The 12,350-nt window shown below is 49.4% G+C and overlaps 1 protein-coding gene across 8 annotated transcripts in view; it reads right to left on the bottom strand.

Moving 5' to 3' along the window:
- The window catches only part of AKAP13 (A-kinase anchoring protein 13), a 321,162-nt gene that overhangs the window by 173,606 nt on the left and 135,206 nt on the right, over nt 1-12,350 (bottom strand). For all 8 annotated transcript variants that reach the window (XM_039245765.1, XM_039245768.1, XM_039245766.1 and 5 more), the window contains exons 4-5: nt 11,917-12,213; nt 3,378-3,561 (exon numbers count right to left, since the gene is read on the bottom strand). In XM_039245765.1, the coding sequence (XP_039101696.1) occupies nt 3,378-3,561; nt 11,917-12,213 (481 nt within the window). The remainder of the gene's footprint in view (nt 1-3,377; nt 3,562-11,916; nt 12,214-12,350) is intronic.

The raw sequence follows: 12,350 nt of genomic DNA, 5'->3' as shown, positions 1-12,350 counted from the left end.
CCCTCCCCCACGACCCATCCAGGCCCCCAGGCTGCTTCTGTGTGGTGTGTGATGTGTGTCCCATAGCACCTGGCTCTCTCACTCTCTTTCTGGAGGACTCCAGTGCAACACCCAGCTGACACCGTCACCTCCCAGCTTTAGCTAAATGAAGAGTCTCACGGCTTGTGTTCTTGCCCTCTTCTATGCATCATCGTGAATCGGGACCTCGGTGGGGTGTTCAGCTAACTTCTCCCCAAAATGGGGGACACAGCTCTGCGTCAACCTAACCACAATGGCAGGCCCAGGCATTCTGGGTACTCTTCCAAAGGTAAGGTTTCTTCTCAGGCAAGACTGGTAACATTTTGTTTAAAACGTATCTTCAAATCGCAAATAAAACCATATTCGTAATACCAGATCAAAATGTAAGCGAAAATAAAAGAGCAGAGAGTCCACAAAATCTCTCCCTTCCCGGTCACTGAACTTGGTGAAAGTGAACAATAACGGATTATAGAAAAGGGACGCTGTCAAAAAAGTCCTTAAGAGTCATCACTATCTGCTGGGAGTCCGTATTAGTTTCGAGAGTTCTCTACAGACACGGGTCTTATTTAGATAACCTCTCCACTTCAAGCACAACAGAATCGATTTTCACACAGAGGTGAATCCGTTTATCAAAATGGATTATCAAAACAAGCCTCGGACACATAAACACAAAAAGAACTTGGACCCAAATTGGCACCATGTCCTCCTACCCACCCAGCCCCCAAAATACCAGGGTAAGCAGCAAGAAATGAAAACAAAAAATTTATATAAAAAGCTAAATAAACTTGAATCTTCAGTTAAGACTGGCACGCAAATAGTTATTCTGGAAGTGTAAAGTGTATGTAACCCTCCCTCGATTTCATATTTAAAAAAAAATTTTTTAATGCTTATTTTTGAGACAGAGAGAGAGCACATGAGAATGGGGGGCAGGGGCAGAGAGAGAGGGGACAGAGGATCTGAAGTGGGCTCTGTGCTGATGGCAGCAAGCCCAACGTGGGGCTCAAACTCAAACTGAAATCATGACCTGAGCTGACGTCAAATGCTAAACTGACTGAACGATCCAGGCACTCCTCAATTTCCTATTAACTGAAAAGAGAGGATAAAAAGAAATAGGCCTATATGGAAATTTTTAATTTAAAAAGGGGAGGGGCTGGGGCGCCTGGGTGGCTCAGTAAGTTAAGCATCCAACTCTTGGTTTCGGCTGAGCTCATGAGCTCACGGTTTGGCGGGGGGGGGGGGGGGGGGGGGGGGGGGGGGGGTGTCAAGCTCTGTGACACACACAGTGACAGCACTGAGCCTGCTTGGGATTTTCTCTCTCCTTTTCTCCCACTTGCCTACATGCGCACGTGCTCTCTCTCTCTCTCTCAAAATAAATAAACTTTAGAAAAAAGGGGGGAGGGTAGGAACATCCAAGTCTAAAGATTTTAGTGAAGTTATTATCATACAGTGGAACAGTTCGTAGCTTTTCACAAACCTGAGTTTCACAAAACAAACTCCTCACTCAGAAACACATGTGTACAAACTTTTGCCTGTAACTTCAAAGGCTGCAGACCCCAGGAAGCCTATCCTTGAGCCCCTGTTCAGAACCCTAGGAGTGGGGGGCCTCTGGATGACTTCTCAGGAGATCTGGTTTCTAGTGCTGGCCTGGCCACCTTGTCACCCTGATCCAGTCACTGCCTCTCCAGATCTCAGGGTCCCCCTCATCCATGAATGATGATCCTTCCTGACTCTATGACTAAAATTCTAGCAAAGTCTACTAACGTCAAGTAAGATCAAACAATTTAGTAAAAATCACCTCCTTGCCATTTTTTAATTGCTAACTTTAATCTCCTCCTGCGGTCCTCTATTTGAAGAGTTCCCCAGCTGGCTCTCCCTTCAAAAGGAGATAAGTAAAGCAAGTCAAAAAATCTTTTCCCAGAACACACACTCCCGTTTCCTTAAAGCCCTGATGCAACAGGTCTTGTGATGGCCTCGCCCAGCCCAGCGCACAATAAAGCTGCTGCAATCGCTTTATTTCCCCATTGGGACGGCCGTCCCCGACCAGCTCTGCTTCCCCGCAAGCCCCTGGAGCGACACGACCACGTTTGGAGGAACCATGTTCCGGCTCCACGACAGTAATACAGAGTTCATTGTTTCGGCTTCTGGAGCCGAGCTCCTCTTCCGAAGGCCGTGAGGCAAACAGCAGAGGCAATCTAATCACCGGCCAGATGGGAAGTACGACGGGGCAGGAACAGATCCCTCCCTGGAATCCGGTCCTAGGGCAGCTCAGGTGTCCAGAGCTCATCTGAGATGAGGAGAGCACCCCTCCTACGGTCACGGTGTCTGCGGCACCCATTAGAAAGTATCTGAAAAGAACCTTCTGTCTGGCTTGACTGGGAAAGTTATAACTGGGCAGGTGAAGGAAACAAGCAAACAAACGGAAAACCTGTTGACATAACAGTAAGTAGCGTTACATTCTGAAACCACCCCGCAGCCCTCCCAGACTCCCTCCCACCCAGCAGCAACAAGTGATGAAAAACAGAAGCACCTACGGTAAGCCTAACACGAGCACAAGCTCAGAAAATCCGGGAATATCCACTTAACTTACAAGGGTCCCTCGATTACCAAAGGACATAAATCCCATGAGGTCTCTTCTTGTTCAGATAATGTGGCCAAGAAGCTGTGATGCCCACAGAATGATAAAAACTATGTATTAAACACGACAAACTTCCAATGGGAAAGGCTGGCTGCTGTAATGCATTTCTTTCTCTATTTACGCAAGAAAGAGTTATTCAAACATTCTAACAACCCTCCTTCAAAGGGCTCTCTACAGAGAACGCCTAACAACACACAGGATTTCCTCCTGAACGTTCCCAGGACAACCTGGTTGCTTTTTCCTGCTCGTCAGATGAAGAGACTGAGGCTCTAGATTTTATGCATAGAAACTACATTCAAACCAAAACTCAGTGGTTCAGCATATTTTCTGCATGCAGTTAGGACATGAAAATATTTGTTTCTAATGAACCCCTCTGAGTCTTGAAGACATAACAGGAGGAAATGTATGGCAGAGAACGGTTTTCTTCTTGTACTAAACCGGGATCAACTACCTGCATGGTACCGGAATGCCCACCCCACAGACAAGACCCCCTCTGGGTTTTCAGCGGCACAGAAGAGGCGAGTGGCAGGGAGAGAACGGTGAGCCGACTTACGTGTGTTCTCCCTCGGGCAGCGAGGCCGTGAGCAGCAGCGAGCCGGGGAGCCTCCGGCGGAAGGCCAGGCACGGAGCTGAGGGCCAAGTGGCAGCCAGGTGCCAAGTAGGCGGCCCTGCTGCGAACCAGGGGCGGGGCTGGGGCGGAGGGGAAGGAAGCGGAAGAACTTACTCAGTTAGCAGCTGGTGCAGTTGGTGATACCCCCGCTCCAGGGCCAGGCTCACAGGTGTCGCCCCTTCCTGGTTGTGGATGCTGAGGGCCCCGCGGCCACCTGGCTTCTGCAGCAAGACCCACGTGAGCCTCAGCAGGCCCAGCCGCACGGCAAAGTGCACCAACGTCTCCCGGGGGCCGCCGTCTGCGCGTGGGGGGGGGAACAAGAGTCAGCAGGGGAAATGTGAAAACACAAAGCAACCGACAAGAAAGACGAGCGGCGTGAACACCACCATCTCCGAGGGCCTAGGACCCTCCAGTCAAACCACAGCATACATGTGTCATCGTGGGCGGGTACGGCCAGCTCGCAAGGGCAGACGGAGCGAGGCTGGAAAACAGTATGACAGACAAAGTCTCCAAAGAACCAGGCCATTTCTATGTTCTCATTGAACACATTTGGGCAATCAATTTATATGGATAAGTTCACACGTGTGGTTTCTTCCCTTAAACGAGGGGGTGGGGGAAAGAGAAAGGGCCGCCTCACAACGCGGGGGCCCAAGGGCAGAACGGTCATTGGGCTTAGGTGGATGTACCGACAGGTATAGTTACTTAAACACCCAGACAGGAGCTGGCTAGTTAAACACTAAAAACAGGTTCTGCTTGTTAAGTACACACAGGTCTTTTTATTCCCCTACATTAAGGGCAAATCAAATTGCAGACACTGCCAGCTTTGTTGTGTTACGTTTAATGAAAGAAAGAAATGCATCTCCAGGCACATCTCAGACAACGTGCTAGTAAGTTCCGAGAGAAAAACATGCGCGTGGGCTTCCTGCACTTGAAGAAGGCTCCTCTTCGGTACAGTGAGTCACGTCAAAGGCGGGAGAATGAGGAAGGGCTGTGGAGTCTGACAAGTCCAGGTTCAAACGTGGCCATCTGCCATCTGTGCGACTGGGTCTCATCCATGTAACCTGAGCTTCATCCCTGCACCCCCTGGGGATAGGGGCGCCCTCACCTGGCCTCCAGGGTGGCTATAACCGAAGGACGGCCGCAGAGGAATGCGGGATAGAGGCTGGGCGTAGCAATTACTAGTGCCAGGGTCCTTCCCTTCCCCCGCTCTCTCCTCCTAGACTTCAGGTTATGTTCCGGGTTCACTCACATGATACTCCTTCCTCCTCAGGCCGCCTCCTGTGCACAGCCCGAGGAGAGCTCCGGCCACTGCCCTGCGGGCTGAGCGATGCTCACCTCCAGTGGACACCACTCGGGCCCTCGATGTGAATGGCGCCCAGCTGCGCCTGCCTTCTGCTCATTTTCCATGGCTTCCTCAGGTCTCAACTTCTCCACAGGCCTGCATTCCTAGACTCCTTGGAACCCGGTGTTTTCTCCTGACCCTGAAGACCTCCATGCTCCTTATGTGAAGAACACTTAAGAATGAACTGTCTTTGAGGCACCTGGGTTAAGTGTTGACTTTGGCTCAGGTCATGGTCTCGCAATCCGTGTCCGTGGGTTTGAGCCCCGTGTCAGGCTCTGCGCTGACAGCTCAGAGCCTGGAGCCTGCTTCGGATTCTGTATCTCTCTCTCTCTCTGGCCCTCCCCTGCTTTTGCTCTCGCTCTCTCTCCCCTCTCTCCCATATATGAACATTTTTAACAAATTTAATTAAAAAAAAGAATGAACAATCTTTGAACCTGCGATTTTACACTGAACCTCTCTGGTTTCCAACGTCACGTGTTAGTCGAGTCTCCCTACCGCGAAGGTAAATTTTCTTAAATGCAAAAGCTATCTTTCATATCTCACGATTTTCCTACAGAACTACACAAACTCAGGAATGTACAGGGTGCTCAGCAGAGGCACGCAGCTGGAAAATGTTCACCACCCTGGAAGAAGCACTGCGTGCGCAGGTAATAATCCACACCTGAGAGCAGGTGAGAGGCCCAGACACAAGGGCAAAAAGAACCTTCACAGAAGCTCAAATATCACCACCTAAGTTGTGCCTCACGGCGGTTCACAAGCCCTCTGCTATCCTGGTCCAAACCACAGAGCTAACGAGGCACCCACCAGGAACGAGGGGACTTTGTAGAGACTGGTTCACCCAGCCTTGCTGGGTGACACCTCCCCAGGGCAGCTTTCTCTACCCTCACCCTTTCTGGTGGCAGATTTGCGGAGTCAGTTCAGTATCTCCGAGTCCCAACAACAAAGCCATGCACCCGCTCCAGCACCTATGTCCTCCTGGATCCCATTCTAGGGTCCTAAGGCAGGCGCCACGTGTACCAGTAGGTCGCCCCTCCCTGCCATCAGCAGATGACGAGAAGTGTACCACGTGATCAGGACCCGCGAGGTGCTGTGCTCTGGGCTAAGTACTTTGTGTTTCAATGCTTCTGAGGTTACCCCGTGAGGTCTCGCTATCCTCAGTTAACAGACAAAAACAGATTAATAACTTGCCCACAAGACTCAGCAAGATCTGAAAACCCTTCTGCTATATACGGTCTCCGTTAGTCCACCCTCTTTTTGTAAAACTCCAGCAATCATGCAAACGAGCTAATGGTGCGGTTTACAAAGCACCTTTTCGTGTTTTCCTCCAAAAGATAAAAGTTTTTACCCAACTATCTTTCGTTAGTTTTCTTTCCTTTCGTCTAAGCTTCAACTCCATAGTGTCTACAATTTAGGGTCAATCTCTATACTATTCTGTAATTTTTGCCTCTCATGCTCCTTTGTCCTTGCCCTCTGTATTCTGAGAGTTACTCAACTTTGGTTTTCAGATCACTAACTGCATTTCCTGTGATGTCAATGGAGTCCTTTGTCCCCAGTCGGAATTTAATTATGCTATGGGATTCTGGATGTCCCTGCTTCTTTTCAACCAACTCCCTTTTCCGTCTTTGCCCTCACTGTGATGGCTTTTTGAAGATGTAATTAAAGCCCCTAATCAGTTGATTTAATAAGGAAGATTATCCTGGATAATCTGGGTCGGTCTAACTGAATCAGCTAGAAGGCTTTAAAAGCAGGGCAGAGGTTCCCCCTGGAGGTCAGCCTCGGCCTGTGCTCGCGGGGTTCCGTCCTGCTCTGATCTCCCCTTCCGGATTCACTGAGGATGACAGCTTTGGCTCATCAGTGGGTCTGAGTTTGCCCAGGATCTTCTCCTCTCTTCCTGCCCTACGAATCCCAGGCTTGCTTAACGGGCCCCCACAATCATGTAAGCTTTGCCCTGCAATAACTGTAGATTTCTCCCACCGGTTCCGATTTTGCGGTGGAACCCTGATTGAGGGGCTTCCGGCCTAGTAGATACTCTGAACTTCTTTTCCTCCATGCTGCTTCCTTCTCTAATTTCATAATAGCTCTGCCCTCTTTGAGCTTTTAAAGGACAAATAGGAACTCTCTTCTAAATTTTCCATTGGCTTCTTGAAGAAAATTATACTCCAGGAGTCTCCCGTCTGAATACTCATGATGCTTCTCCGGTTCCTTTAGGCTGTTAATTTACTTCATACACCGGCTGGCTGGCTTTCCCTTTTAACCGTGCTCCGCTGGAAAAATCTCTATGGAGGTCCAGCTGTACCCACAGAGAAGGCAGTAGAAAATGTCTTCAGGCCCTCTTGCTACGTACTTGTATTTGCTGGATTCACCCCTCACGCCAGTCCCTCTGATCTGCAGAGAAAGCCAACGCGCCTAGTAGCCGTTCAGCCACGGTGAGTTCGCAGATGGCTGCAACTTGTGCACACGGCCAGTTTGCGGCGAAGCAAAGTGTTCAAGTGTTCTAGATTCTGGGAACAATACAGCAAAGACCACATATATTTTTCCTTCCCCATCGATCCACCCGAAGGCCCTCCTCACAGTACTCTCGGAATCTGTATCTCTGGGAACCCCGATCCCCATTCTTTCCACTGTTCGGTGCCGCCCCTTCGGTAAAGTGCAGCAGCACGCAGGGACTGGAGCTCCGCACTCCACGGAGGCCAGAGTGAGAGACCGGCTTTTCCAAAAGCGACACCTGTAACCCTGTCACTGAATCAAGGTTTCAGAGGCAACAAAACCGTTGGAGCTAAAAGCCCCTCCACAAGGAGCCGCCTATCCTGGAGCTACGTGAAGGCTGAGGTGCTGGTACCACCACCAGATGTGGAGAGAGGAGAACGCCCTGGCTGGCGCTGCACGGTTTTTTAAACCTGTCTCCTCCTTCTCTCCATCCAGATTCCCACCCACAGAGATGATCAGATCTTTTCATTTAGTGATACAGTCCTGTGACAAAGTAAGAAGGAAGCTTTCCCCCAGGACGGTTCTCCTCCCCTTCTTCCGAGCTGGTCTTCAGCGGGCCCGCCCTGTGCTGCCAGGGGGTCAGGCTGAAGGCAGGCTGGGAGGGTCGGCCGGGTGAAAACCACCTCAATTCACCACGCCCGTTAACCGCCAGGCACTGAAGAGCTGAGACAGGAAGTGAGACTTGGTAACCCAGAGGGAAGATCTCCTGACCCCACCATTCCCCACCCCACCCCCCAAATGCACCCTTGTTACTTGCGTTTAAGGCAGAGCTAAGGCCAGAAGGACAGTGTGAAAGCTGCTGTGCGTAACCAGAGACGGGGGCACGAAAATGCACAAACTCCCCCACGCTCACGCTTGAAGGGGAGATGAACTTTAGACATCAGTAAAAGCAGGGGCACCTGGGTGGCTCAGTCAGTTAAGCGTCTGTCTCTTGACTTCCGCTGAGGTCATGATCTCACAGTTCGTGGGTTCAAGCCCTCTATCACGCTCTGTGCAGAGAGTGCAGAGCCTGCTTCAGATTCCCTCTCTCTCTCTCTCTCTCTCTCTCTCTCTGCCCTTTCCCTGCTCATACTCTCTCTCAAAATAAATTTAAAAAAAAAGTAAAGGCAAAACAAAGCCTCATTCTCCTTCAAAGAACCTTTCTTTCTAGCGCTGTCCCGTTGTGGCCTCAGATAGGTCACGTTATTGTGCCCTACGGGGCCCATCAATGCTCTGTCTCTAAAAGGTTACCAGATATTGGTCACGCTATATTCAACACGCACAGCTTACAGACCAATACACACTCTCCCTGTGTTTTTCTCCATTTTACATATAAAGAAACTGGGAGGCAGAGACGAAGTACTTTGCAGGAACCCCTGCGGTGAAGCCAGGCTGTAAACAAATGGGAGTCCACTGCCTCTGCTCGTCCCATTTTATAGGACCAGGTCTAAACCAAGAGTTCTCAATGTCATGTTCATGCATGCTGTGGAGGGAGGCCGAGAAGCCCTGAAATACTATGTCAACTGTTTCAGGTGCATGTCTAAATGCACTTCTTCCTGAGGAGAAACCCAAGCTATTTTCAAAGGAGTCACGGACCCGAGAAAAGCTAAGCAGCACTGCAACTCAACAAGGAGCAGAAGGGTATCTCACCTGACCACGTTGTTCAAACACCAGGCTGAACAACCTGTAGATACCCCAGCTTGCAACCGCAAGGAGTCCTGTTATGTAACAAGGTGCCCTATTTATCTGTCTTATTCTCCCAGGCGACAAGCCGGCTTCGCACCTTCTTCCTTTAAGTACCTTTGCAATTCACTCATGTGAGCAGAATGTTCCTTTACATCCGTCCCTCAGCAGCAAGCAAGCACCTCTTAACTGATGCTATGTGGGCCCTTAGAGCACCCAGTGTTTGTAGATTTGAATCCACAATGAGTTGAACTTCAGCTGCAGAATGTGAATCGAGCACTTGAAATCAGGTTCCTGATCCTAGTTGTTGACTTAAAGGCATGTCTATCAAGTTCCCTGCATGCATTTCACCTTGCAAAGTATATACCTAACTTGTTCAATTTCCTTTGTTCTTTGAATTATTTGTAACTTACATTTAATAAAATTCACTTTACGGGGGGGGGGGGGGGAGGCATACAGTCTTCTGAGTTGGAACACAGGCAGATTCTTATAATCACCACCTCCAAGATATGAAACCATTCCAACAGCCAAAGAATTCCCTCAGGACACTCCTTTGCGGCCACACCTATCCCCACTCCTAGCCCTTGGCAGTTACTGATCTATTCTCTGTGCCTGTAATTTTGCCCTTTTCAGAATATTCTAAAAGTAGAATCACACAGTAAGTAACCTTTGGAAATGGACTGTTTTATTTAGCAAAATATATTCAGGTTGTTGCATGTATCCCCTTTATTATTTTTTTATTGCTGAGCAGCGCTTCACTGTATGGATGTTTCAGTGTTGGTTTATATATTCACCCAACAAGGGAAATCTGGGTTGTTTGAAGTTTTGAGGGATTATAAACAATGCTGCCACAGGCATATCTGTGCAAAGATTTTTTTTTTTTTTTTTTTTTTTTTTTTTTAGTAAATGTAAGTTTTCATTTCTCTAGGATACGTACCCCACTGTGGAATTACTGGGGCATATAAGAAATGGACATTTAAATTTATAAAAAACCACCAAACTGTTTTCTAGGGTGGCATATCACTTTGCATTCCTACGAGCAATGTATGAGATGGTCTGCACCCTTGCCAGCTTTTTCATTTGCCAGTGTTTTTCGCTTTAATTTCCCAGTATTTTTAATTTTATAATTTCTAATGGGTGTGCAATGGTACCTTATTGTGGTTTTAATGCACTTCCCTAAGTGTTCAAACCTGATTTAGCCTTTGCTAGCCCTGTTGGGCAATTATGTGCAACAGAAACTGAAGAAGCACATGGCAAGTCCACAAAAATATGAAAGCTGGCCAGTTCCCTGTTAGAGACGGGGAAGCTAAGGCCCAGAGAGGGGAAGTGATATGCCTAAAGTTTCAGACCTGTGCTGTTTCTAATTAGTTCTTTAAAGAAAAAAGAATCATGGAAATATGAACAAACTCCAATTCTTGCGCCTTCTTTAAAAAAGATAAAACCAAACCATAAAACCACCATAAGCCCCAGAAACAACTAACGCGATCCCATCCTGATACTGCTCTGCAGATGGCCAAGCAGAACACTCGTTCCCACACCAGCACAGAACAGCAGGGCCGGTGGTCTACAGCCTCAACACGCGCTTTCTGAAAAGGCGCCCGTGCTCCCCGTGATGGCAGATATGCTCATCTTTAGCTCTCAGCAATGAAGAGGTTCCCTGGTCAATATGCTAATTAGAAAAAGAAAAAAGAGGATAAATGCTTTCTTCCTTCATGTGATTTTCGAGTGCACAAGCTTTCTTTCTTGTCTTCCTGAGGCAGGCCTGCTCTGGCAGTATGCGGATAGTGAGCCCCTGCTAGAGGACACCATTCCTGCAGCCGGTCATAGGATGGAAGAGAACGGAAGCTGGCAGAGACCTCTCCAGCATTCTTCTGCGGGACAGAGAACACGCGTGTCTGGCGAGTCTGTGGGAGCAGGCACTGGGCAGGCCCCTGATGCAGGCCGCCACTGGGCGGCTCAGCTCAGGCTCTGCTCACCGGCAGAGAGGGTGACTTCTGGTCTGCTCGCCCTACAGGATACGATAATCAAAGCTGGGTGGCCACTGAGGGGCAGTCCTGTGATTGTCCAGCTCTTTCGGAGAGAAAGTAGAAAGACAATAAACCCCCCTGGCAGATGTAGCATTGATAAAATCCAAAACAGCTTTCATCAGTAGCAAAGCACACACTGGGATCTCTAGCTCCGTAACTCCTAAACCTCTGCAGCTTGATGTGAACTCAGGAGGGAATGAGGGTGGTGTTTACTAGACCTCAGCATATACTGTTTTGTCTAAATATGTATATAGGGGTGCCTGGGTGGCTGAGTCGGCTAAGTGGCAGACTCTTAGTTTCGGCTCAGGTCATGATCTCGTGGTTCGTGAGTTTGGGCCCCGCACTGGGCTCTGCTGACAGCTCAGAGCCTGGAGCCTGCTTTGGATCCTCCGTCCCCCTCTCTCTGCCCCTCCCCAACTTGCGTGCATGCCCTCTCTCTCTCTCTCAAAAATAAATAAATGTTAAAAAAAATTTTTAAATACATACATACATAAAATCATGACATCTGGCAGATGCCACGTGCCACACGACGATTCTGCAGGGAGACCCCTCTGAGTGAGAGGAACATGCACAGTCACTGCATCAGTGCTGGTTTAAAAAGTGGAGCCGTTCCTTCACTGACCTCTTCTACGGACAGCCAGCAGATAAAATCAATGAAGAGGGAAACTGCTCTGGATAAAGAAGCCCAGCGAGCTCTAGGGCCCCCCTGCCTCAATCCCCCATCTTTTCTTTCCTCCAACTCCATGGAGTCTCTAGAAAATGTCAGAATATAATACTGAAAAGCCTGTGTTTGGTAACTAAACACCAAAAGGACGACAACAAGTTATTCTGCCACAGTCCTCATGAAGGATGGGTCACTTTCTCCGCGTGGGAGAACACGCGTGGGCTCCGGACCTGCGGCAAGGGGACGCACGTGCCACCCTCTGCTATAAACGGGAACAGTTCTTTCTCTGCAAGAACAGGTTTATTGGCTCAGCTGGAGGATGGAGAGTAGATGCCCTTGAGGCCACAAGTGCAGGATGTACCCAGCCGCCGTCAAAGGCTTGAGGGCAAGGACTATAGGGAAGCAGCTCCCATGAAAACCTCAGTTTTCAACTGAGGTCTGTGTGTGCTCTTGGTGCGCGTAAGCTCTTACCATGCAGCGTCTGATCCGTCCCTAGCACGTTCCACTCAGCCGGCAGCTTCAGGTGTCTGAATGCCAGGGCGACCTTCTCATCAAGGGAATTCACATCCCCAGACGGGGGTCCTGACCGGTCAAGAAAACGGGTGAAGTTCAGAGCCTGCTGATTGCCAGCGCTGGTGGCCAGGAACTGGGCTGCATCGTACGCCTCATCCTGGACAAACCGGAAGTCCTGCTCAGCCACCACGAACACGGGAAGGCCGTCCTTGGAAGCACAGAGCTGCACCCTCACGGTCTCACAGCAGTCATGACCTGAAGAAAACACGTGCAGCAGAGAAGACAGTGTCAGAGCCTGCCCGCTGCCAGAAAGACACCGCTGGGTCCCCTCCGCTCTGCACAAGACCCAAGTTCTCCTTCCTAAAAGAAATGCCCCCTTCCTCCCAGCTCTG

This window comes from Hyaena hyaena, unplaced genomic scaffold (assembly GCF_003009895.1).
Source record: "Hyaena hyaena isolate Hyena2069 unplaced genomic scaffold, ASM300989v1 scaffold_266, whole genome shotgun sequence".
In the NCBI taxonomy this organism is placed as follows: Eukaryota; Metazoa; Chordata; class Mammalia; order Carnivora; family Hyaenidae; genus Hyaena; species Hyaena hyaena.
This window is presented reverse-complemented; position numbering and strand designations above follow the sequence as displayed.